Source organism: Corapipo altera, unplaced genomic scaffold (genome assembly GCF_003945725.1).
Source record: "Corapipo altera isolate COAL_440 unplaced genomic scaffold, ASM394572v1 0, whole genome shotgun sequence".
Taxonomy (NCBI): domain Eukaryota; kingdom Metazoa; phylum Chordata; class Aves; order Passeriformes; family Pipridae; genus Corapipo; species Corapipo altera.
The window spans coordinates 2,005,452-2,033,183 of record NW_020884872.1 but is presented as its reverse complement, the minus strand read 5'-3'; the positions used below and the strand labels follow the sequence as shown (position 1 = coordinate 2,033,183).

The window sequence follows — 27,732 nt, the reverse complement described above, 5'->3', positions numbered from 1 at the left end:
TATATTCATATAGGTATTCCTATTATATCAGAGATTCATATTATATACATTCACATATTTTTATATATTCATCTAGGTATTCATATTAAATGACCTATGTTATATATTCATATATATTAATATATTATATGTATTCAAATAGGTGTTCATATTGTATATTATATTCGTATTATATACTCATAATATAGATTAATATATTATATATTAATATAATATATATATTCATATAGGTATTCCTAGTATATGAGAGATTCATATAACATATATTCATGTATATTCATATATATTTTATATATTCATATGTATTTTATATGTTCATACAGGTATTCCTATTATATCAGAGATTCATATTATATATATTGATATATTTTTATATATTCATCTAGGTATTCATATTAAAAGAGCTATGTTATATATTCATATATATATATCATTGTTATTTATATTATTTGAGAGATTCATATTATAGATATTCATATCTATGTATTCATACAGGTATTCATATTGTATGAGATATCCATGCTATATATATTCATCTATGTTATATATATATTCATATGTATATATATATTATATCAGAGATTCTTATTATATGAGAGTTATTCATATTTATGCCAACTTTTAGAAAAGCTAACCAAGCCTTGCAGTTGCAAAATTATTCCAGAGGTGCAAGCACACGGTTAGGAATCACTAAGAAAAATAAATTTTGCATTCTGGATGGTTTTTTTCCTAACAAACTGTTGAAGTTCAATACCTGACCCCGCTGTTGAAATTCTACAAGCAGCCTTAGGCAACGGTAATAATAAACAACATAATATTTGTACAACACACAGGACAACAAGGCCCTGATTTCTGGCTGGGGGAGACAATAACCCAACTAAAGTAAATTAATTGGAGTTCATACCTGGAGTGGTGTCAACAGCACGAGAGGAACCTCTGGAACAACACAGCTGGTTAAAGGTCACTAAAACACCAAAGTCTGCCTACACAGCAGATTGTGCATAACTGAAGTGTCCACTTGGGAGAATTCCTGTATTTATCTGTTCTGTACCACGATAAAACACTGGATTGGCCTCTTCAGACCTACCTGTGGGCTGTGTGTTTCACAGTCCATTGCCTGAACAGCAGCAGTGAAGTGCCCACCACTATGTCGATGCTGGTGTGTGGGGTCCGACCGTGCCCTCCCGCTGTTGCTCGTTCCGGAAGATCCACCTGGAAAACCACAACGTGCCCGATAACTAAAGAGGCACCAAATTTAAAGCTGCAAATCGGTGGCTGCGTGAAGATAACGTGACCTGCTCCGAGGGGAAAGCACGAGATGATCGCTCGCATTTTTGCTCATCTAGTTTTAGGGTTTTGTTTGGGCTGGTGCCTGTTCCAGCTGATTAAAAGAATGGTTTCATGAGCGTGGTTGATGTATTGGGTTTTTAACAGGAGGAAAAGACAACATTTCATAGAATCATGGAATACCCTGCTCAAATCTTCGTTCGCGAAGCCTAGACATGATGATGATGATGATGATGATGATGATGGAATACCCTGGAAGGGATCATTATGTCCATCTCCTGGCCCTGCCCAGGACACCCCAACAATCCCCCCTGTCCCTCAGAGCATTGCCCAAACCCTCCTGGAGCTCTGGCAGCCTTGGGGCCGTGCCCACTGCCCTGAGGAGCCTGGTCAGTGCCCAGCCACCCTCTGGTGATTCACGTGGGAAAGATTTCCACCAGGAAATACAATTTATCCACCTGCCCACGACAAAACCTCACCTGAGCTTGAAGATGTACTAGAGGTGGTTCCCGAAGACTGCGACTGCTCCATGGCAGGACTGGTGGACACGCTGTTACTCGTGTTTGTACCTTCATCCGCTGTTTTCTTGAAGAAACTGTGCTGCAGGGCATAGTAGGGCTGGATCCGTGTCTTGGGGTCATAGTCAAGCATCCTTAAGATGAGGTCTTTGAACTTCAAGTAGTCGGCTACAGTATGACCCGGTTCCCCAGCCCGGCGCCCGCCTGGTCCTCCTGTCTCAACTCCCAGGATATTGTGAAGTTTGCGAGTCGCGGGTGGTTTGTATTCCTGGAGGGAAGTTGGGAATCGCTTGAGCTCAAGGTGTGGGTTAAGCTTTGGGGGTTGCACAGTTTAATTGTAGGAGGAGGGGAAGGCAAATCAAAGTAAGGAACTATATTCAATGCTACAGAAGGTGTCACTTAAAGGACAACATGGAGCAACAATGAAATTCCATTTTGAGGAAGATAAGATGTAAAACAAAGTAACATCTCACCATTCATATATTAAAAAAAATATATTTATAGATATATAATATTATATATCATCCTGGTTATTTAACCTATCCCTTTTCCATTACTGGTCTTCTTCAAGTCCCAAAAAAATCAAAGTAACATCTCACCATTTAAACATATAAATATATAAAAATATAATATATATATATATTTATATAATATATATTTATGTGTATCTTTTATATATATATATATATAAGAATTTATTTTTTTAAATCATCCTGGTTATTTAATCTACCCTTTTTCCCTCTTTGGTCTTCAGGTTCCAAAAAACCCAAAGTAACATCTCACCATTTATACATATAAATATGTATTTTATATATATATATATATATATATATATATATATGATTTTATTTCTTTTTAATCATCAAGGTTATTTAACCTACTCTTTTTCCATTACTGGTCTTCTTCAAGTTGCAAAAAAAACAAAGAAACATCTCACTGTTTATATATAAGTATATATATAAACATATGTGATAAATATATGTAAAACTATAAATATAAAAAATATATAAAAATATATATATTTTTTTTATCATCCTGATAATTTAATCTACCCTTTTTCCTTCTTTGTCCTTGTTCAAGCTCCAAACAAAGCAAAGTAACTTGGCACCATTTATATATATAAATATATAAAAATATAAATATATAAATATATTAAATGTATAATAATATAAAAAATATATCTTTTTTTATTCATCCTGGTTATTTAACCTACCCTTTTTCCATCTTTGGTCTTCTTCAAGTTCCAAGTGCTATCTGGCAACTTCTCAAAGAACTTTCTTGCTTTTGGTGCTTGGTCGAGGATGTGGGTAGGTGGTATCCCCAAAACTTCCACTATTTTATTCATCTGATCCACCTGTTCCAAACAAAAAGGATTTATGAGAAACAAGTGGCAGCCAGCCAAGCAGTGTCCCAAATGTCAGCATCCCAGACAAGTTCTTAATTAATTAATTTAAGAAAAATCCATTATGTACAAAGCAAATCAGTGAGTAAGGAGTAAGAGGGAGAAGCAGAAAATTAACAGCAATTTTGGATTCTGACAGCAGACATTGGTGTTGTTGATGTTTAATCATTTCAGAGTTATAGACATCCCTCATTTATGCATTACAATTAAACAGGTGGAAACCACGATGGGAATTAATTAAAAAATAATCTAATTATTTGTCCACAACGTACCTCATTTGCCCCACTGAAGAGAGGCTCTCCAGTGTGCATCTCCACTAAAATACACCCAAGGGACCACATATCAATTGCAAGATCATAAGGCATTCCCAGTAGCACCTCTGGTGATCGATAAAAACGACTCTGGATATATTGGTATATCTGAAATAAAACATCTGAAGGTCACAAACAGCATCCAAGGGCACTCTGACAATTCCATGTGACAAAACACAACTCCCAGGAAATATCGTTTGGGTGCAGGGAAAGGTCTCAGTGATACTCAAAATATCTATATATTGTATTAATAAAAATATGTCACTGTTAATTCTTAGGAAAGTATTCATATTCTCCAAAAAAAGGTGCAGATTTACTCATGTGACCATTTATTTGTATTTGTGCTTCTTAATGTCTCAAAATCATCTCATTATTGACATAAATAATCCAGGTGTCATTTCACCTCCTCGTGTCTTCCTTCACCCCAGGGTGAAAAGTTTCTACTGTATAGTTTATATATATTAAAAGTCCTTTAATTAATGTAAATCTATGTCTCACCATTCACTGCAATATTCAGTATTCTCATCTGCTCTTCCCAAATTACACTGGAAAAAAGCAATGGCCAATCCCAACTCCTCAAGTGAGAATTGGGGGAATTTTGTTAAAGCCAATCCATTAATTTCTGAATTCATTTCATATAATGACCCAATCTGTAGTATAACCAGTAATAAACACAGGGCATGCCAAAGTGGAAGGAGTAATACATCTGGAATAAAATAATAAGGTAATTAAAGGCAACATATATGGAATAAGATAATAATAAAAGTATAATAATAAAAGCACTGCAGACTTGCACAACCAAGCGCTGATGCATTTTCCACTGACATGGCACAAAAACACAGCCCAGGAGAACAAAAAAAGAGGGAAATTTTATCACTGGGGTGGATTTTTATCTACAAGGGAACTAAAGGGAAGTGGTGGAGTGTGAAAAAAAACATGGATGTGGCACTTGAGGACATGGTTTGAACATGGTGGTGCTGGTTGATGGTCGGACCTGATGATCTTAAAAAGGCCTCTTTAAAAAGATCCTAAAAGGCCTCTTGATGATTTTAAAAGTCACAGAATCCCAGAAAATGCTGAGCTGGAAGGGACCCCCAAGGATCATCCAGTCCTGCACAGAGTCACCGTGTGCCTGAGAGGTCTTCTCCAACCTGAACGACTCCGGGATTCTGAAACCCGTACCTGAAGCTCCCACGGACTGTCGCTCTCTCACACTCTGTTAAAACTTAAATTACTATTTTAAAGCCACCGTGTGTAAAGTTTAAACGAGCCAGTTGGGTATCATGACTCAAAACCACTGTGTAACCAGAATTTGGAGTGGTGCTCACCCTCTGTCCGAGCTGACACGAGCTGCCGAAATCCACGATCTTGATGGCGCTGCGCTTGGGGTTGCAGAGCAGGATGTTCTCGGGTTTTAGGTCACAGTGAATGATGCTGAGCTCGGGGGTGGCCAGGAAGAGCAGAGCTGTGCACATCTGCTGGGCAAACTTCCTGGTGAGGTTCAGGGACACCCCCCTGAAGTTGGTGTTCCTCAGCAGGTCGTACAGGTTGTAGGACAACATCTCGAACACCAAGCACAGATGGTTCCGGAACATGAAGTGACGCTTCAAATGCACTTGGGGAAAGGGGGGGAAAAAAATTCATTGAAACGTGCCCTGTGTCCTAAGAATGAGGTGCTAATTACAGTCAATATTTAGGAAGCTTAATTATGAGTAAAATAATAAGAGTATTATTTTCTTTTCTCTCAATTCTGTGTTATTTACAGAATATTTCTGCCCGCCCTGGGATAGAGAAGGATATTTTACACATCCTCAGTATTATCCAAAGAATTACTTTAAAGACAGAAAGGTTGTATTACCAAAGCAAGTTAGCACCCCCCTGCATTTACAGAGGAAACAGCTGACCATCAGATTCATTTAAGATTTATAACTTACAAATTGCAATTTATAAGCCGTGACTTCAATTGATTATTCAGTTAATAATTAAAAATAATTGATTAAAATTGATATCCCCAGGGCATTGTATTCATTTCAACCAGGTACAATGTGACTTTCTGAAAGGAATCAATCCAGTTCAAACCCAATCCATCTATTTTTTCCATGAAATAAGTGCAATACTCATCCCATTAAATCTGTTTGTCAGTCTGCCAAGAGCTCAGGTTGCCACAAGAGAATTGAAACAGGAAAAACACCTCAGACAAAAAGCAACACACTCCCCTTTTTTGCCATAATAAAATGTTGAACCAATATCAGCACAATGAGAATTCAGGTTTTTAATGAAGGTGGATTTTTGGTGTCCATGGATTTGTTTTCTCTGTTATCAGGAGCCAGTTCTTTCTGTGTCCTTTACAACTCACCTGGGACAGGTTCTTCCCTATAAATTTAAAATTCCAAGAGCTTATTTGCTGATGCCCTTTACTTGCTTTTATTAATCTGAAACTGGTCATGTCTTTAACACCTTTCTGACATGGGGCACTGACAAGTTTAGGTTTTGTTTTATGTAAACCTGCCATTAATAAATTTAACTTAAAAATACCTCAAGAGCTTTGACACTGAATACATAAAATGCATTCTGAATATAATATTCTACAAAAGAAATTAAAATTTAAGTGAATAATCATAAAATAATTTAATACCAACGTATCTTAAAATTATTTCAAAGATTTCTTTCTAAACTACAGAAAGAAAAATCAGGAATTCAATACAGACATGCAAACCAGGACAGCACAGCTGTTGGTATTTTGGCTTCTACAAACTAAGAAATGCTTAAACCCAGTTTAATTTTCCTTAATCACTCTTTTTCATCTTCCTCCATCTCTCTTTACAGCATGGGGTTGCCTTCTTTCCATCATTTCTTTCCCAATTCTCTACTCCACAGGATAGATGGGATTTAATAAACTTTTTACAGCAGCTGACTTGATTTCATTATTACCATAAATTTTAAGTAGCTTTATAATAATAAATCAAGGGAACAACACTTCAACCTACAGAAACAGTCAAAATAATATGATTTCAAATATTTTCTGAGCTATAAATGGGCAAATTTTAACATTTACACGAATCTTTGGTTGTTACACCGAATTTTGAGCTTTTTAAACACGCATGAAAAAAAAGTAATGATGAAGCTACTGTTCCCATAAAATATTATGTTGTATATTCTGTTATTCCTACAGAAGATATGTCCTTATCCATGACAGTTGTGAGATAATCTGAGATATATTCAAAGAGTGAAAATGATGCAAACCACCACAGATCATCACAGGGCCACGGCAACTTCTTCAGGTGTCCTTAACTGGAAAAAAGAAAACTCTGCAGAAAAGCCCAACACTGCAAAGTAACAAATCATTTTCCATATTTTAATTCTGGCTGTCACAAAGCAAACTGGAAAATCTGAACGAAATCATTTTAAAAGTGTGGTGGTTTTCTGGTATTTCTTTAGGACCAGGAGCACCCTGTTGTGTGGGAAAATGTCCTATATTAAGAATAAAAATGGGAGAATAATTATTGAAATACCTATGTAGTACTTCATCTCAGTGTCATGTTTGTTCATAAGCTCAAGCAGCCTCACTTCAATCTGGGCCTGGTTTAAGAAAGCCTTCTTGTTTTTGATGATTTTGATGGCCACCCACTCCTGCTCCATTCGGTCATAGGCCTTGACAACCTGCAACAGAGCAGCCAAATCCATCAGGAAAATCTCTCCAGTTTTCAGAACACAGCAAAACTCATTTTTCTACATTCAGGAAAACTTTTCCAGAAGTTTTGTCCTTTTTAATTTGATTTCTTCTCTCCACACACCACAACAGAGCCACAGCTGAGCGTGTGACATTTATTGCTCTGAGGGCACTTTACATGAATAAATATGTCAATAAAAATACATATGATAAATACAAATAAAATTATCCAATAGACAATAAGCATTTATTATCTCATAAATAAATAAAATTATCCAATCACCTAAACCAACACTGTAAAAGGACTGGGAAATAAAATCATCAAATCACCTAAACTAACACTCTAAAAGGACTGGGAAATAAAATTATCAAATCACCTAAACCAGCAATCTAAAAGGACTAGCAAAATTTGAGGAAAACTAAAAATAAAAAACCAACCAAAAAAGAAAAGGTCCATCCTCCTTCCAGCCTTTGGTTTGGCTACCAACAGTCCCAATAAATGCTACTAATAACATTTATAGCAGGTGATCTCTAGGACTGGTTTATTGTTTTAATTTTAAAAGCTAAGCCAAACAGCTGATGGCAAAAGGCTGAGGATTTCTCACTGTAAAATGCTTTACCAGAGCTACAAAATAAAATATATTCAAATGTTACCTGAAACACCACAAAATACGAGTGTCCTGAGTAGACACTCAGTAAAACAGCACTGAGAAAAACCAGTTTCCATTTCAAAATGAAACAGGAACAGCACCTCAAATTAAATATAATGCTGATTCATATAAATTATATATCTCTGTATAATGATACATTTACCTGTCCAAAGGATCCTTTGCCTATTAAAGAGTCGATTTCATAACGATCCATCCACTTCTCCCCATTTTTCACAATATAATCGTAGTTGTCATCATCATATCCATCGTTGTAAACCTTCCTCTCCTTTTTGTGACTGGAATCATCTCCTTGGCCCTGCTGATGCCGCCGTTTTTTTTTTGCATAGTAAACCTGAAGGTGAAAAGGGGGGGTTGGTTAAGAGCAGTTTTTAAGAGTGTCGGTCCAACCAAGAGCAAAATCAACTTTTTATTAATCATCCTGTGGTTTAAAATGCAACTAGGAGCAGTGGAAATCCAAGCCACCCTCTGCTATTGCTCTGCTTGAAGCCAAGTCTTTATTCCAAAGCAAAGTCTTGAGGAATAATTGAGCAGATCTAAATTAATGTTCTGATCCCTGGAGCTCACAGGTGAAAGAAGAACAGAACCATAAGTACACAGCAAAATTAAAAAAGCTAAGGAGCCTGGAAATAAGAATTATCAGTTGGAGCTTTCCACAAGAATTCCAAGGAAGTCAGTGAAATCCTTTCAACTGCCAAAGAGTTTAAAATTAATTGATGCCTGTTTGTATTAACCACAGCGATTTTATATTTTACATTTGCCAATAAGATTTAATCAAATAATTTAGGGAAAACACTCCAGCATTTTCCTTAGAAGTCCTCAGACACATTAATAAAGTTTTATAGCTCAAAGTGTGTTTGTGCCACTCGTAATTCTTTTATCATGCAAAACATTTGTTTAGAAAACAAGAGAAAATAAATTCCAGGATAAAAGATTTCCTGTGCTGGACCAGGACATCAATGAGCTCAAGGGGAAAAACTGAGAGAAAACTTGATTTTTGTGATCCTTTCATGATATTATTTGTAGGAAATACATTAATTATGTGCTGTAACAAAACCCTGCCCTCAGTGCCCACCAAGGAGCTGTTACCTCATTAATATGCTTGTATGTTTTGATCAAATCTACGGAGAGTTTCCTCAGAGGAGCAGTGGCTGGATCACGGAAAGTTTGGGGCATCCGCCTCTGGAATAAGAAATGAGGGGGAAAAAAATAGGAATTTAGTGATACAGCGACTGCAAGAAATCACAGAATCACAGGATCACAGAATCATAGAAACAGCTGGGTTGGAAGGGACCTCTGAGATCATCCACTCCAACCCTTGATCCAACCCCACTGTGGTTCCCAGCCCATGGCACTGATGCCACATCCAGTCTGTCCTTAAACACCTCCAGGGATGGAGAATCCACCACTTCCCTGGGCAGCCCATTCCAATGGCTGAGCACCCTCTCTGCAAAGAAATTCTTTCTAATTTCCAGCCTAAACCTCCCCTGGCACAGCTCCAGACCCAGCCCTCTTGTCTTGCTGATGGTTGCCTGGGAAAAGAGACCAACCCCCCCCCGGCTCCCCCCTCCTGTCAGGGAGTTGCAGAGAGTGAGGAGGTCTCCCCTGAGCCTCCTCTTCTCCAGGCTGAGCCCCCCCAGCTCCCTCAGCCTCTCCTCACAGCACTTGTGCTCCAGTCCCTTCCCCAGCCTCGTTGCTCTCCTCTGGACCTGCTCCAGCCCCTCAATGTCCTTCCTGAGCTGAGGGCCCAGAACTGGACACAGCACTCCAGGGGTGGCCTCACCAGCGCTGAGTCCAGGGGCAGAATCACTTCCTTGGACCTGTTGGTCACACTGTTCCTGAGCCAGGCCAGGATCCATTGGCCTTCCTGGCCACCTGGGCACACTCTGGCTCATGTTCAGCTTCAGCTGAGTTGGAAGGATCAGAGCCCAAGTCCTGATCCATCCTCTGCCCCCTCCCTGCAGACCCTACAGACCTGGGGGAGGTCCCCTCTCAGGGTCTGCTCTGGAGGCTGAACAGCCCCAGCTCCCTCAGCCTTTCCTGCTCCCAGAGATGCTCCATCCCTTCGGCATCTCCACAGGAGAATCATCTTCCAGCAGCTCCATGTCCCTGCTGTCCTGAGGAGCCAGAGCTGGACCCAGCCCTGCAGATGTGCCTCCCAGGGCTGAGCAGAGGGGCAGGATCCCCTCCCTGACCCTTTGGAAATGTTCTTCCTGACCCCCCCAGGATCCCATTTGGCTCCCAGGACACATTCCTGGCTCAGGGACAGCTCGTTGGCCACCAGGTCCTTTTCCAGCAGGTCATTCCCAGCCTGGGCTGGTGCCTGGGGTTATTCCTCCCCATTCCCCAAAGACAGGAAACCTCAGGGCAAGTTTAAGCACTTCCACTGGAGAAAAACTTGTTTCATGTGTGTTTTAGATCCATATGATTGAACTAATAAATGACCTGGAGAAGTGGAACTGCTCCTCCATCTTTTACAGTATTATTTTATTAATAAGTAATAATAATTATTAGTAATAATAATTATTAGTAAATATTAAATTGATTATTACTACTTGAATGTTAGTGAATAATAAATACTAAATTTTATTATATTCTATCATATTGCAATCTATAATATTCAGTATTATACTAGTAAATTATATAATACAATATTTAGTATTAAACTACTAAATATTATCATAAATAATAAAGATTAGAATAGTTGCTGTGCAAAGAGTGCATGACAAAACAAAATTTTTTTTAAAAAATCACACTGCAGTGCCCCAAAAAAGATCTCAAAAACCAGAAATTATAAAAGTTTGTGCTTCTGAAACTGGACCTGCCCTCAGGTACCCAAGGAACCACCCCAGAAATCCCAGCTCCAGTGGGTGCACGGAGCACATGGATAGAGGGAAAGACATTAATTCTCTTTTATTACAAGCAATAAAACTTTGTAAACATCAGGAAACTGCCTGAAAGTTTCCTAAACAAACTATTTGACATTTCCAAAACATTTTTTTTGTTGCTTCCTTTCAGCTGCCAAACAAATGTGGAGCATTAAACAAACCACACTTAAACAGGAGCTCCTTTGGTTCCCTCCCACAACCCCGTTAAAAACGGAGCAGCAGCACATCCTAATCCCAGCTGGCACTGCTCCAGGCTTCCCAAATCCAAGTATTTCCTTAAAATTGCTTAATTGGAGCACAAGAACACTGGTAGATTTTGCTGGTAAAACCCAGGCTGTGGTACAGGAATATCAGCAGGGCCCACTCTCTGTCCAGAGCTGGATGAGCAGCACAGGGACTCTGAGCTTTCCACTTCAAGAATCCCATAGTTCAGATCAACTATTCACATATAACATCCCTCTAATCTGGAATGGGAATTTGTAGGACAAGTCTTCATGTTTATTTTCTAATTTATGAGTCAAATTTCCTTGCTTACTTCAAAAATAAATCTGATTTCCACTCTGAAATCAGCAGCCTGGTGAAAAAAAAAAATTATAATTTGATTTGCTGCTGTTCCCTAACTATTATTATTTAATTATTGTAAATAATTAAATAATAATTAATTAAAATTCTGAAGGCTACTCCTCTGGTTCTTGCAGTCAGTCTCTTATTTAAAACTTTGTGGTTTTTTTTTTTATTTAAAACTTGTGTTTTTTAAAACTTGTGGATTTGGACAGTCCCACATTCCCAAGGCCTCACTTTGAACCTGCAGGAACTTCTCAACAGGTTCTATTTTGCTCTCCTGGGTTCATAAAGTTTTGGGTGGGAGAAGAGGAAGAACTGAGGGGTTTTTTTCCCCTCCTTCTTTTATATTTTAAAATTTGTAAGGTTCTCTTCTCTTTCCAAGAGGGATTCTTGCTCCCTCTCTCCTTCCTGGTGATGGAAAACCCTGGAGCAAAGTGCTCATTATCCATTTTATCCAACAACACTCTCAAATCTTTCACTGATGGAGTGACACTGATTCCTGCCTGGGCTTCAGAGAATCCTCAACCACCAAAGGAAAGGGGAAAACAGATGAAAAAAGAGAGGAAAGAGAAAGAAAACTCCTTTTTCACGAGCTTCAGTCTCTATCTGGTGGCCAGAGAGCAACACTGCAACCTGAGATCTTCCTGGAAACAGCCCCCAAATCTTCCTGAGAACATTCCCAAATCAAAGAGATGCTGGAATTTCTGTCTGAGAGATAAGAATTATTTTAATTTCAATTATATGTGTCAATAAACACTCACAAAAAAGGCAACCAAGAGCCCCACTGATACTCAGCACACCTGAGACAAACCATGTTTTAAGGAAACTGTGATTTTAACTCAGGTGTGTTATTTGAACCAGGACAGTCTTTGGGTTTGATGAATAAAGGAAGAGAAAACAAAATTCCCTCTCTTTGGGCATAGGTTTTATTATCTAAAATAAAATTAAAAAATAAAATAAAAAATAATAAAATAAAATAATAAAATAAAATAAAATTTCCTTATTAAATGCCTTTTATTTTGCTTATGGAAATATATATTCTGTTCACAGGATGCTTGAAATCAGATTTTTTCTTTTGTAAAAAGAAAGATCCACCACCATCCACACTCATTAAGAAAAGGGAATAAAAGGTAAATTCAGCTTGTGGAAAGTCCATGTTCCATTTTACAAATGGAATAAATAATGAACAGAATAAATAATGAAGATTTTAGAGTATAAAGGCAACTTTTAGCAAGAGTTCCAGTTGTGATGACTTGTTTAATTGACATGTTCACACTCAGGACAGAGCCTGGTGAACTCCCCCACTAACATAATGTTTATCAGGTAGTGGAAATAACTGAATTAAGGATTTTTAAGTGAATTAAGGATTTGAACTAAGGCATGAACTTGGCCCTGATCTAGTTGTGATCAATAAAATCTCTGGTCAGTAAAAAACAGCAATTATGCAGGTGCTAAGTGATCTTAGATAACCAGAGATAAAAGTGTTCAGCATCAGCCTGACCTTCCAATTCCAGGTGTTTCCTGAAAGCTGAACTGTTGGAATTTGTTACCAAAATCTGCCTGTGAATTCACCTCAACTTCCTGAGCAGGTAAAGTAATTTTCTGATCCTTTTAAACCTCACTGAAAACAGTTTCAGGCCATCCGAGCACCCAGGATGGAGACAAATGTTAGTGCAGAGCAAAAAAAAAAAACCCACTTGTTTGAAGTTGTGACAATTTTTAAGCTTCTTATCTTCTTTTGCCATCGGGTTACGCTGAACTCACAAGATGCAACCAGTTAAAAATGGACAAAGAAAGAGGAGTTTGTGATTGTTAAAGGAGAAAGATCCCACAGATCCCAACTTTGCTGCTCCTACAGCTCCCTGAAGTTGGTTCTGGTTCTCAGCACAGAGTGAGACCCCCACAACCAAGAGCAGGACCCAGCATTTTTTGGGAAAAGAAAGCCTAAAGACCAACTCCTGGAGGAAAAAGTTAAAAGGAAAAGAGCTGGAAGGTTTTAACTGCAATTTAAACCCTTCATAAATAAGTGAAAAGTGGTTGGTTTTGGAGTATCTTCCTATTATTTGGGGTTTGGGGAGCACAGCCAGAAAGCAAGAGGTGCAAGAGAAGATTATATAAATAAAATTTTAAGTGTAATTTTAAGCTATTTTAAAGGTATATATACGTTTATATGTCTATAAATATATATATTTATATATTTATATATTTATATATTTTATATATATTTATATATTTTAATATAAATTGTTGTTACTGTTTTCTAAGAGCACAATATTTACATTGTAAAAAATTTTACGTTTTTTACAATTTTTGATTCCTAAAATAGCAGGATATGGCCTGCAAACCAATAAAATCAAAATCCAAGCAGGACAGAGCAGGAATAAAAGGAATAAATTCCCATTCAAGGCATCCCCATTCTCTGTTTGTGAATTAAAATCACTGGAGGAACCTGCACCAGAAAATATCCTCAATTAAAAAAAAAAAAAAAGAGTCCATTGAAGTAAAAAGAAAGACACAAAAATAAGCTGAAAAAGTAACGAGGCAATTATTTAAGAGAGGGGGTTTCAGGAAAGGATGGAATCTGGGAGAGGGTTGGTTTTCCCAGCAGAAGCACCGCGGCCCTTTGGCCACCAGAGGGGGGTTGGAGCTCGGGAAAGACTCTCCTCACCTGGAGCTTCCCGGGAAAACTCCTGCTTTCCTTGAGTGCCCTGGCTGCTCAATCCCCAGGGAATGGGCCCTCCCAGGAGCAAAGGGGTTGGTAACTCGTTAGTAACCAACTGGTGGACACTTGCAGCCAAAGAAATCGCTTTTAGGGCACCGAATAAGTTCCTTTTAGGCTGTGGAAAGCTGGAGCAGCCAAGCTGAGCCCACTGTCCAGCCTGCTGATGATCCTGGTGTTGGGAAAAAACAGGAAAACAAAGCTTGGAGACCTAATCCTTGTCTGTTTAGACCTAATTCTCATCTGTTTGACTGGATTTGAGCCACTGCACTAAAAGGATCTACCCTTTAAGAATTAAACTCCCTGTATCTGCCAGAGTTACCTTTTCCCTCCTCCTGTTTTTATGGCCGTGTCAGATCAATCAAATCTCCTCCAACAGACATTCAGCCTTTTGCTGCATGTTAAAAACAGGATCTTCTTAAGGATCAGAAGCAGAATTGGAAAAAAGGAGGCTCAGGGGGGACTTTCTCATTCTCTACAACCCCCTGACAGGAGGGGGGACTCAGGGGGGGTCGGGCTCTGCTGCCAGGGAACAAGGGACAGGAGGAGAGGGAACGGCCTCCAGCTGTGCCAGGGGAGGCTCAGGTTGGACAGGAGGAGGAATTTCTGGCTGGAAAGGGTGGTCAGACCTTGGCAGGGCCTGCCCAGGGAGGTGGTGGAGTGCCCATCCCTGGAGGTGTCCAAGGAAGAACTGGATGTGACACTCAGTGCCCTCACCCACAGAAAGTCACAGCTTTTATGAGAAAAAACATTAAGAGTTTGAATCAAGATGAACTAGAGCTGGAAAAGGGCAACTCTAAGAGAAAGAACAAGGGATTTGTTTAGGTCTAGAGCAGATGATCTGACAAACCAGCATGAAGATCTCAGTTGGACTGGGTTGAGCAGATCAGATCAATGCAAAGACAAAAAGACACTGAGACTCCCCAGGAGGCTCCTACAGAACCTCCACTCCAACCAGGAACTGCTCTGGAGAACTCTTGGTGAGACAAGAAGCACAAGAACTCAGAGGAGGACAGAGGTACAAAGGACAAGCAGTCAGAAGACTTCAATAAGTTGCCCACCATGAAAGCCAAGGGTGCTGAAAGGATAAAGAAGTGACAATTCTGAGCTGCTTGGGCACAAGACAACAAAGACTTGAAGGAGAGAATTACAGTAAAATAGGAAAACAGAAGCTACAATGCAGAAAAAACCAAGATGGAGCTGGAAAACTAAGAACTGATTCTATAAAATAGTGTTAGTGGGGCAGAGACAGCTCCACTGCCATCACCAAGGTGTCCAGATGATCGTTTCCTCACATGGATAACATCCACACAACTTAAAATTCCCTGAGTTTGGCTTGAAAACACGACCAACCAAGCACTGATGTCACTAAAGTTCACACAGGGGATTCCTGGTTGTAGCCCTGAAGTGCCTTGAAAATGTTCAAGGAACCAGCAACTTTTCTTCTTGACTGACCAACCTCACTGGGGAGGTTTGGGGGCACCTTTAACCTAAAAAAAGTCACATAAAATACCTTTGTAGATCCTCAAGCTAAACCCTGTTTATAGGAGCAGATTTACTCTTCCTACTGATTTGCTCTCACTAAAATACAACCATCCTTTGCCAGCCCCCTTCCCTCTGCCATTCTCTGTGGAGACCTTGCCATCAGAGACCTCCAAAGCCCCTTATCCAACATCCTGGCACTTGGTTTGACCATTCCCATCCTCTCTAATCCATTCCTCTTCCCACATTAAGTGTCCTCCTACAGCACCAGAGCATCTCTTGATGCTACTGGAGACTCCTCCACCTGTTCAAGACATCTTGAACACAAGGACAGACCTGAATCTGGCAGCAACAAAAAACTTCATCTCCATCCTCACCTGAAACTTGCCTCAAGGTCTGCCCCAAATTTTGGACTTCAGGATTTTAAGCTTTGGGATCAACCTGTGCTCAGGTCTCCACAACTGGGCTGTGCCATTTTTAAAAAAACCAGAATTCCCATTTATCCAGAGTAGCAGCAGCTCCTGTGGCTACTGGCACTGTGGGTTAGGGAGCTCCTTCAGCTCTGGCAACTCAAAGGCAGGACAGAAGAAAGGCTGATCCTGACAGCTCAAAAGCAGGAACATCCTAATCCCTGTGGCCATTTTACCCCCTTGCAACAGTAAGTAGTAAATCAGTAGTAGTAAAACCTCAGTGATAGCACAGCTTTAGATGTTGCTTTTCAAAAAAAAAAAAAAAAAAAAGAAAAAGTGTATCTTGCCTAATAATATATTTTTGTGCAAACCTCTCTACTCCAAATACACCAACCAGAGGCACTGCATTAAAACACTGTCCATGAGAACAAGTAATAAAGTAAATTATATTCTAACAAGCAGCATAAAAATTAAAAAAACCCACTATTATTAAACTCCCTTTAGAACTCTGCACTTGTATCATTTTCTTAAAATAAAAGGAAATATTGTCTAAGTAAAAGAATCACAATAAATATGTACCAGGTGTTTAAAAACAACTTCAAGGAACTTATTTGTCTACCCATCCTTAAAGAGTCAGGAGTTATTCAGTTCAAAAAATAAACAAAACAACAAAGCATTTAAAAAAAAAATAAATGCCCTGATGCTGCAGTTTATGGTTGTAAAACACAATAAACTGCAGAGGGACTTGGAGTGACAGGACAAGGAGGAACAGCCTTAAGCTGAAGGAGGACAGGGTTAGGTGGGATATTGGGAAGGAATTCTTGGCTGTGAGGGTGGGGGGGAAGCTGGGATAGAATTCCCAGAGAAGCTGTGGCTGCCCCTGAATCCCTGGAAGTGTCCAAGGCCAGGTTGGAGCAACCTGGGCTGGTGGAAGGTGTCCCTCCCTGGTGGAGGTGGCACCGGACGATCTTTCAGATCCCTTCCAAGCCATCCTGTGATTCCCATGGCTGTTATTCAGAGGAACTCATGACACCTGAAGGACTTTTGTGTGCCCAGTGTTGTGTGCCCCTCACCTGGTTTGTCAGTGGGAGTGGCTGCTCGAGCTGCTCAGCGTAGGATAAGGCAGAAACCTGCTGGTCACTGATGTTCTGCGGCCGCCGGTCACTGTACTGCTGATGGGAGTGGGACATCTGTCCAGCCATCTGAAGGCCAGCAGCATGGAATGAAAACGATGGTGCAAGCCGAACAGATGAAGGTTTGCATGCTGAAGTCTCTCCTCCTGCAAAGACAAGGGGAGGTTTTGAATGCTTCCAGAGGATTTCCCTCCGGCTCGCGGAGCTCGGCGGTTTTTTCGTACGCCGAAGTTTGGAGAAGCAGGGAACCCAGAAATCACCCTGGTGGGAAAGGTTCACTTTCAGGAGGGCTGAGAGGGGCTTTTCATGAGGGCATGGAGTGACAGGACAAGGGGAATGGCTTCAAATTCAATGATAGTAGGTTTAGACTGGATATCAGGAAGAAATTTTTCCTGTGAGGGTGGGGAGGCCCTGGCCCAGGTTGCCCAGAGAAGCTGTGGCTGCCCCTGGATCCCTGGAAGTGTCCAAGGCCAGGCTGGATAAACTTGGAGCAACCTGGGCTAGTGGAAGGTGTTGGATCTGGATGGCAGGGGGTTGGATCTGGATGATCTTTAAGGTCCCTTCCAACTCAACCCATCCCATCACTCGAATCCTTTTCTCACACCTCCAACTACGTGTCACAATCAGAATTTGACAGGGGTTATTTTCAAACATAGGAATTTAGTGTGTGGATTCCACAAAAGCCAGAAAAACACCCAAGTTGTGCCTCTCAGGGTTGCTCCCAGCAACTTTCTGACTGACTGTGCCAAAAGAAAAGCAGAGGCAGAGCCCAGTTCTCAGCAACTCCTCTTTTGGGACACGGATTAGGGGGGATTCTGGTGGGATTGGATGATCCTGAAGGTCCCTTCCAACCCTGATGATTCTGGGATTCCCTGCCCTCTGTGTTTGTGCCTCCCTGCAAACAAACAGCAGCTGCAATCTCAAAGTAGAATTATTGGTAAAGATTAAATTTAGAAGGAAGGGGTTAAACAGTCAAGCACCTGACCAAGGAAGGGAAATCCCCATTTCCTTTACAAGCAAAACCCTGCAAGGAAATATAAGCAGTAGAAAACAGCAGATGAACTAAGATCATCAGTTTGGGCTTTCTTAAAAATAACTATGGCAAAAAGATAAAAAAGATAAAACATTGAAAATTATACTGGATCATTGACTCAGCCCTGTCAGGGCAGCAGAACTGCATGGGATGAAATCAAACATCATTTTACATTGATTATAGACAAATACATTCAATAAAGAAGTCAAAATACTATTCAAACAGTAATACAGGAGAAAGGCTGTATACAGGATAATTATTATGACTTTAAAAGGGGTGAAATACCCACTGCCAGGCCACTGGTGTTCTCCTCCAGAACAATAATGATGCTATATATGAAATGATGAAATTACATATATGTAATGATGAGATATAGGAAAACTCCCTTTTTTGGTGTGAATTATTGTGCCTCTGATAACAGGATAAAGTCTCAAAATGGTCTTAGAAATGAAAATAAAATAAATTCCTGACTACACCATTTTAAGTTAACACTGCACAGAAAATTACTTTTAACTCTTCTGTAAAGTGTCCATCCAAAACTGAGAATCAGAGTTAATCTTCCCCCTCTAGAACCTGATAAATTTAGTGTACAGTTACTTTTTAATATACACTGAACAGTCCTGTAAGAATGGAAGAGCATATGTGAGACATCATCCAGGATCTCTACTTTCTGCTCTTTTAATTCTTGAAAAAAAACCCCATAATCTCACTTAGCAACATCTTGGTGACTGAAGTAAAAGTCAAAACAATATTTAAATCAGACAGTCAAAAATACCATTAATCTAGATTGGAGCCAGTTACTTTAAAAGGTTTATTTCTTGTACTTTTTTACCCCAAGCCACAGGTTTACAACAGAGAGATATCTGGCAAATTACATAACTTGATAAAAAACAAATTTAATTTTTGAAGATTCTGCACTTGGATCCCTAAAAAAGCAGAAACTCACACGTGTGCACCCAAAAATCCTGGTAGTGTGGGGTTCCCATTTACAGTTTGACTTTATAGGACCTTCTGACACTCCGAAAATCACAACAAATCTGAAAATAAACTGAATAATAATAACCCGAATGCACTACACACACTTAAAATAAAGTAAAAAGGTAAAGTAGAAAAGCATCACAAATATAATTATCCCACGAAGAGCAGCTGTAAATCCAAGATTTTTCAGTTCAACTTGAAGCTTTCCATGCTTGCACCCCCTGTCCCTCCCAAGTCCACCTGCCTCCAAGTCCAGGCATTTTATTCATTCAGTTCAAAGTTTTGGGGAGATTTGTTTTTTGTGCTTCACAAACAGGTAACAGTTTGTTTGGAGGGAAGTCCCCCACAAAATGTGATGTCAACAGACACGAATCCAAACCGTATCCCATGGGAAGTCCCCCACAGAATGTGATGTCAACGGAGGCGAACCCAAACCACGTCCAACGAGAACCGTTCTCTAAACCAGAAAAATAAAGGGGTTTCACCCCAAATCTCAGGGCCATGAGGAGACACAAGAGCCTTGAGCAGGTGATGACACGAAGGATGACAAGGAGATGGTGGGAATTGGCCAGCTCATCCCAAACAAAGCCATCTCAGTCATCTCCTGGTGGTGGTACCAACCCTCGCCCACGTCAGCGACAAGGAACAACCACCCGGGTCAAAAGCTGAAGATCTGTAACCACCAGGAGCAGCAGCCAAGGAATTCCATGTTTACAACTTCTTCCTGTCCCTGAAATGAAGGCACTGGAGTTCACGGACTTGTTGCTGAGAGCAGCCCTGGCTATCAACAAAAACAAGCCCTGACGAAATACCTGCCCTTGCAACATCTCAGGACTTTGCTCCATGCCACCTGCAATCCCACCCCGGGACATCTAATCCCAAGGGAACACTTGGAACTGCCTGGAAACACCTGGTGACACGTCAGGAAGAAATGAGGGGAGAAAGAAGAACTTTCTTTAGAATAGAAATCTCGACCTCCTTTAGTTTTAGGTCGAGGAGTCACTCCAGAAACGGGGACGTTTGTGTGCACCCATTAATTGAGGTTCACACAAACCCTCTGGTGGCTCAGAGATTGATTTTTTGGCTCATAAAGGAGAGTTCCAGACATCCAAAAAGGTAAGTGATCTGCTGGCCACCCCAGGAGGACTAAAACCCACATCCAGAACTTCCACAGGATAGAAATATCTAAGGAACAAGGTGCAGCCAATCATCAATTTTCCTGCAAGTTCAAGTGATCACAGGTTGTAAAAAAGCGACAGAAAACTAAAAGTATGCCAAGATCCCTATACATTAAGAGAATATGGATTGGGAGTGAGAGGAATTATCTTACAAATACAGGCCTGACCTGATGTTAGTTTAGGGATGGCATAAAAACACACACCTTTATGTATATTTGCACTCAAAAGGTTCCCAGCCCAAAACCCCCTGGAAATACAGACACTGAAAAAATGGATTCCCTTCTCCTAAAGAAGGTGGGTTTATTTCTTTAAAGCATCATCTGAACACAGTGGAAGAAGTTCAAGAATATATTTATTTATTTGGTGAGGATGGGAAAAACTTTTCTCCTTCAAAATGGCTTTGTTTTAAACGGATTTCTTTTTAATGGATGTTTTGTGGATACCCCACCCCTGGAAGTGTCCAGAGGTGGGATGGGGCTTGGAGCAACCTGGGCCAGTGGAAGGTGTCCCTGCCCATGGCAGGGGGGTGGAACTGGATGATCTTTAAGGTCCTTCCAACCCAAACCATCCTGTGATTCCATGACTTTTCCAAGCATCACAGAAATCATTAACTCCAAGCAGAAAAACTACTTGACGTGGTGGTTATTGAAGAGTCTATAAATAAACTACAGTTGGTTTAACACGGGACAATTTTGGGGTACAATTTAAAAACCCAACATAAGTTTTTCAAGACTCAATTTCCCACCTCATCCATTTGAGATTCTGTTATTCCCATGCTGACAAGAGTCCACATAACTCATTTAGGCCTTAAATCTCCTCCCAAAAGAGGTATCTTAAGGTCACCAGGTGGTAAAACACTTCTCCTTCCACCCAAAGCAAGGCACAAACATTCACCAACTCACGGGGAAGAGCTGCAGGTGACTCTGTTCCACCCCAGGAGGGGATCACTATTCCTGAAAAAATGGGTGAATTGTCCTCAAAACACAACTGCTCATGGCACAGGGCAACCAGCTCCAGGTGGCCCTGTTTGAGCACGGAGAGGTTGGCCCAGGTGACCTCCAAAGGTCTCCTCCAGCCTCAACATGCCCACGTTTCTGTGCCACAAAAGTCAGCAGAAAGAAAGTGCCAGGATTTCTCTCTCGGAATCAGGAGTTGTTGGAGCAGCTCCTCTGTCATGTGGGACTTCACCTGAAAATCCCCACAGCAATTAGATGGGTTTTTTTGCATTTCTGTCACTCATTCAAGATACACTTTGCTTCCCTAAGTATCTCTGTGACTCTCTTTGTCCCTCTGTCACAGCTCTACCCAAGTATTCTATTGAGGTATATTCACAGTGAAAGATAAAAAAGGAGGCAAAGTCAGACAAAAATCATGAGAACATTGAAAAAGTGACATTTCCTTAACATGTCTTTGTACCTACTTACCCCAAAACTAAAAATTAAAGCCAAGAAAGGACCAGTTTAACCGTTTTGACCCTGGGAGATATTCAGGTTTGCCTCTGGGACTGACAAAAGCATCTTCCAAGTGCAGCAGCTGATCTGGATTTCATGACACCAGGAGATAAAAAGTTACTTTGCTGATAACACTCCTTTGCAACAGCCTTAAAAACACCTCCCTGCCCACTGACTGCTGGGCAGGATGGAGAAGGTAAAGCAGTGAAAGTCCCACCAGCATTTAGATCATACTTTTAGAAGGTCAAATGTAGGAATTCCCCGTGGTTGAGAACTTACCACTAACAATGGTAATAATCCTTGGGGGTTTTCCATCCCTGGAAGTGTCCAAGGTCAGGTTGGACGGGGTTTGGAGCAACCTGGGCTAGTGGAAAGTGTCCCTGCCTGTGGCAGGGGGTGGGATGGATGAGCTTTAAAGTCCTTCCAACCCAAAGCATTCTGTTTCTGTGATCTCAGGTTGAAGGATGAAACTTTCTCCCCTGCACGACTCATTTCTTCAACATTTTCCCTCTAAAGGTCGTTGTTTTGCCCTGAAATGTTTTGAGCTTCCTTTCACCTCCTGCCCCATCCTCCCTTTCCCTGTCTGGGTCATTCAGAGATATTCCCTCTCAGGGATATGTTGGAAGCTGAGTGAGAACCTGCCAGGAAACCCCACCAGAGAATAAAAGTGTGAACTGCCTCGTTCACCACAACAGGGGTTCTCATTGCCACACTCAGAGTTCAAGAGCTTGTGGGCCAACACCACAGACCAAGTAGGGTGTTCTCACTGCACAGGACTGGTTCAGACTTCAAATCTTTTTATTTCCAGTCCCTGCTAAGCCATCATACACAAAGGTGTGCACCTTCTTGCTTGTATTTGAATTAATGGCTGTGAAAACAGCCAAATGTCTCCTCAAAGAAAATCCTGTATTAGTTGAGGAACTGTACAACCCTCTCCCTTCATGTTTTTTGCAACGTGAATTGTTTTGCAGAGTTCTGGTCCACCTTGTTTTTCCAAATCTATGGTTCAGTATCCATGAACATTGTGATACCTGGAAAAGTGAGGCTGATCCCTGCATTTCTTTAATACCCAACCACCCCTGTGCTCTACCAGCACATCCCAAAGCAGACAGGGAGCAATTAGCAATGGAGACAAACACTTGTACCTGGAGAACTCTCTGTTCAAAGAGAAGACAAGTCAGACCTACCAGAGCTCTGTCTGAGCATAATGAATGTCAACCACGGGGGATTTCAGAGTTGAGAACAATCATCTTTTAAGCAACAAGCAAATGCCAACCTGAACTCGCCGTGAACTGCTGCAACATTCCCTGCCCATTGTCCCCCTGCACGGAGTTCAAAATGACCACATGAGAACCTGGAGGTCCAGGGACCTCACTCTGCTTGGGCTGGAGTGAGGAAAGCTGAGAGAACCCGGGGAAAAGCTGGGAGAACCCAGGGAACAAAGGGAAATTACCTGCAGCAGCTACTGGAGAGCAAACAATCCCGTTATAAATATCCCACGGTAGTTCCTCCTCTGGAGGAACTAAATTATTGTGGAGGAGTTATTAAGAAAGGCCACTTGAGAAGTGATCCTACAATACCCATTCAGCCAACTTCCCTGCATGGAAAAGCCAAACACTGCCTTCTCTCACAGCAAAATTAAGGCCTAAACTTAGAAACATCCACCCTCTCAAATCCCATTCACTGGGCCAACACACCCCCGGATTCCTCCTGCTCGGGCTCTTCCCTGATGGACACAGAAGACACAGAGCTTAGGAAGGGACATAAAACTACTCCTGGGATCTTTTCCCAAAAAAACCAGGCCAAGAGCAGGTTCATGGGCTGTTCTGACACTGCCTGTCCTGGCTCTGTCCTTCCCTGGAGGAGCTGCAGCAGGAGGTGGACTTTGGGCAGGGCTCACACGTGGTCTGTGGGGTTTGTGAAGCCAAAGGACACCAGTTCCCTTTCCTGGGGAAAAAACTGTGGCTCAGACCTGGGACAGGGACACACTGTGGGAAGTACCTTCAAAAAAAAAACCAACAAAAAAAAGCCACTCCAAAAATCTGATACCAGAAGGACCAAACACTGGAATTCTCCCACAACAAGAGAAGGGAGTTTCTAAAACTCATTTAACCCACTGGTAACACCATATAAATCTGTGTTTCATTAACTTATAAATATTACTTTGAGGACACTCTGGAGAAACTCAGAGCTAAGAAAATGTTGTGAAAGTGAAACTACCTTTTTTTTTTTTTTTTAAATAAATGAAGCCTAAAGTTCTCAGCTAAAACCTCCAGGAAACACAAGTGCTCTGAACTTCCAAAGTCAAAATCAAGCTCTGTGACACCTCTGCTTTTACATCTCTGTTCTGGAGAAGCAGCTGCCTGAGGGCAATTCTGAAAAACACCTCCAACTCCTCAGGTAACCAGAGAGAACAAACCTATGGATGATCCTACACGGACCTAAAGCCTCCACCTACGTATGAAGTGGATTAAAAGGACATTAAAATGAAGAGAAATTAGGAAACAGCAGAATCCTTCTCCAGCTTTAATTCAGTGCCTCCATGTCAATAAGTTATGATACTGTTTAGCTCCATGAATGCCCTGTTTGTTTTGAGGGACAGAATGGAAGCACAGCTCACTCAATAGGTGGCCATACAATAGATCTTTTTATTTCCATTGTATTTAACATAATATCCCTTCACACCCCTTCAGACTGTGCTCCAAATAAAATTATTCCTGGTTGCATATGTATTCTATAGAGTGGGCATTGTTTTTGTATCCTTGGAATTCACAAACAACAGTTTCCTTCTGTAATATTCTGGATTTTCTGCAGAAAAACAGGGAGACACGGGATGAACACAGAAGGGTTCCACGACTTTAAACCTCTGATTTTGAATATACAGAATGTGAAAGGTTTTAAAAACACAAGGAATACATACCAGGAGGTAAATCTCTGTTTTACAGAGCTCCACAGAGGAGCAGCTTTAAAGGTTAGGTAAAAAAAAACCCACCTTTTTTTGACACACTGCCCTCCTGGGATCCTCCAGGAGAGGATATCCAAGGATTTGGAGAAGAAACAGTCGCAACCGTGCAACTGTATTGACACAACAAAACAGTTATTATTGACAGGTTTCTGTTTTTCTAATTTCTCTTCTTCTAATTTAATATTAAATATTTAATATTAAAAATTAGTATTCTTCAGGAGTCTTCCTGCCACATCCCAACTCTTCATCCCAAACCACGGGTCAAACTCCAGTGGTTTGGCTGCCGATCCAACCCAAGGTGGTATTTGTTTATATTATGTCAAATGAAACTCAATATCTCAGCAATCAACACCTTATTATTGAATATTGAATAAACCAGATTTGAAGAAGAGGCTTTAAAACTGAAAAATACAAATTATTTGTATTTGTATCTGATTTTCCAGAGGTCACCGATGTCGGTGGAAATGTGCCGAGGCTGAGCTTCTGATGCTTCTTTTTTTCTCTCCTCCTCCTCATTTATGTGTATTTTATGATTGTATGGAGTTATTCTAAGGTTTGGGAGTTTTCTAATTTAATGAAAAGCCTGACATTTTAAAAAAGAGGGACTACAAAGGAGAGGGAAAAACGGAGATCTGCTTTTTTATGATCGTGGTGAAAGTTCGAAGAACCACAGAAACATTAAGGTTGGAGAAGATCTCCAAGATCATCAAGTCCAACCCTTGGCCCAACAAATAAAACAAAGCAGAAGCGAAGAATAAAGTGTGAATATTATTCCCAACGCAGGTTTTCCAACAACTAAATTCCAACTATGTGTCCTTATTTAAACTTGCTGAAAGACCCCCACCTGTCCCTCAGTTCCCAGTGAAAACCAGAACACTGGTGACACACAAAGTTCTGTCAAACTCAGTAAATAAGGAGAAAAATACCTTAGAAACCACGGCAGTCTCACAATTTGGTGACATAAAGTTTAAATTGACATGACTTTTTCATTAAACATGCTCTAAACTCACAATTCAGAAGGCTCCAAACAAACTCCAAGTACACACAAATTATATTTTATCTTAGTTTTCAGCTTCCAAAACGCACTGGGAGTCACTAAGTTTCCCTATGAAAAGGTTTGCTCGAAGAGCAATTAAATTTACCTCTGCTGAACCTGAAGTTTTCTGTCAAAAATTAAAATTCCACCAAAGTAAAAATCAGATTTAATCAAAAATCTGCTGGTGAAAGGAATTTCCACAGTTACCAGTGGTATCAAATCTCGGATATATATTGAAACTTAGGCTAAGGGGATGGGAAAAAAGCAAAAAATAACATGGAATGTAGCTGGATTTACTCAGTTAAATAATTCAGTAACCTTCCAGTCAGTTTTACTGAGTTGGATAGAGGGAATGTAAGTAGTTATGGAAAGAAAGCCCAGGAATTGGACACTAAGGAAGGCAGAGGGAGGGAGTGGGGAACAGGACTGAAGAAGGAAAAGTGATCCAGGACCGAACAGGAGAAAAGGCAGGTTTGGAAACCAGGGGGAAAAAAATCAAAAGAATAAAAAAAGTAACAGCTACAGATGCAGATCTAAGCAGCAGGATATATTTTAAGATCGGATTCCCCAATATTCTTAGGCAGGAATGTTATATAGGGAAGGAAAAGAGCCGGACTCAACTTACAGCTGAGGGGGGTGGTTGGGGTTTTATTTTTTGTCTGGGGCGGGGGGATGTGAAACCATCGTTCTTTGAAAGGTAAATGTGTGTGTATTCCATGAAAAAAGCTGGACTCGACTGACAGCTGAGGGGGGTTGTTGGGGTGTTTTTTGGTCTGTGGGGGGGACGTGAAAACACCTTTTTTGAAAGGTAAGTGTCCCTGTGTTCCATGAAAAAAGCCGGACTGAACCTACAGCTGAGGGGGGTTGTTTTTGTCTGAGGTGGGGTCCGTGAAAACACCATTTTTAAAAGGTAAGCGAGCGTGTGTGTTCCATAAATAGATGATTCCATATCCACCCCGGCTCCAGATCCCTCTCTCGGACACGGGGGGAAAGGGGAGTGACATCCAAGCTGGAATGACATCCAACCTCACTTTATCAGCGTGTGTCCCCCCCCCGCCCCCAGCCGTGCTTTCTGCGGGGGCCACTTTAAGGCGTTTTAATTAAAAACAAACAAAATAAATAAATAAATAAACAGACAGATAAATCAAATAAAACGGAAATCATGAAGTTGCCCGGCGAGGCCGCGGCTGCCCCATCCCCTGGGGGGAAGCGTTCGAGGCCAGGGTTGGACGGGGTGGAGCGGGGGCGGCCGGCGGTGCCCAGCCCAGAGGCGCTCGGGGGCCGCGGCTCCGCTCTTCCCGGTTTTCCATGGAAGCGGGAGCCGCTTTTCCCGGCTCCCCTCACGCGCTGCCGCGGCGCCCCAGCAACAGCGCCTCATTAGCATAGCCTACCACGGCCCGCCCGCCCTGATTGGCGCAGCCGCCCGGCCCGCCCGCCAATGGCGGCGCGCTATGCAAATGACCGCGCTCAGTTGCCAGGGCAGAGCTGCCGCCGGGCGTCCAATGGGAGCGGGATCCATAAACAAGGAGCGCGATTGAGCTTTGTCACATTTTCAAGGCGCTGTTAACACTTTCAAGTTTAGGGCGAAATTAGCTCCATCTCCCGAGGATCAGCCTCATGTTCTACATTTCACCCCCACAGCAAGGGCAGGGCGGCGCAGCCATGATACACGGGATTATGGATAAGCGCCGCGCGTAGGATTCCAACTTCCCTGCCCGGCTCCGGGACGCCTTCGCCAGGGCTGGGATGCTTAAAAAGCCTATCCCAACACTTCCCCGAGCGGGAGCTCGCTCGGCTGCGATCCTTCCGAGGGCTTTGAGAAGCTGTAAAGTTCCCTTTCACTGCCTTAAGTCAGGTCACCTCCTAAAATTCCAGGCTGCTCCTGTCCTTCCCTTTTTCCACAGGACATGAATTTCTGTTTAATTTCTGTTCCGTTTCTGTTCAATTTGCTTGGTTTTAACCCTAAAGAAAGACCATCATTTATTATTATTATTATTATTATTATTATTATTATTATTATTATTATTATTATTATTATT

General features: G+C 41.2%; 1 protein-coding gene across 3 annotated transcripts in view; it reads right to left on the bottom strand.

Moving 5' to 3' along the window:
* DYRK1A (dual specificity tyrosine phosphorylation regulated kinase 1A) overlaps positions 1–27,732 on the bottom strand; it is a 72,203-nt gene that overhangs the window by 3,789 nt on the left and 40,682 nt on the right. For all 3 annotated transcript variants that reach the window (XM_027634812.1, XM_027634821.1, XM_027634802.1), the window contains exons 3-11: positions 16,993–17,198; positions 8,946–9,038; positions 8,002–8,190; positions 7,031–7,178; positions 4,847–5,133; positions 3,480–3,626; positions 3,019–3,159; positions 1,767–2,073; positions 1,088–1,212 (exon numbers count right to left, since the gene is read on the bottom strand). In XM_027634812.1, the coding sequence (XP_027490613.1) occupies positions 1,088–1,212; positions 1,767–2,073; positions 3,019–3,159; positions 3,480–3,626; positions 4,847–5,133; positions 7,031–7,178; positions 8,002–8,190; positions 8,946–9,038; positions 16,993–17,198 (1,643 nt within the window). The remainder of the gene's footprint in view (positions 1–1,087; positions 1,213–1,766; positions 2,074–3,018; positions 3,160–3,479; positions 3,627–4,846; positions 5,134–7,030; positions 7,179–8,001; positions 8,191–8,945; positions 9,039–16,992; positions 17,199–27,732) is intronic.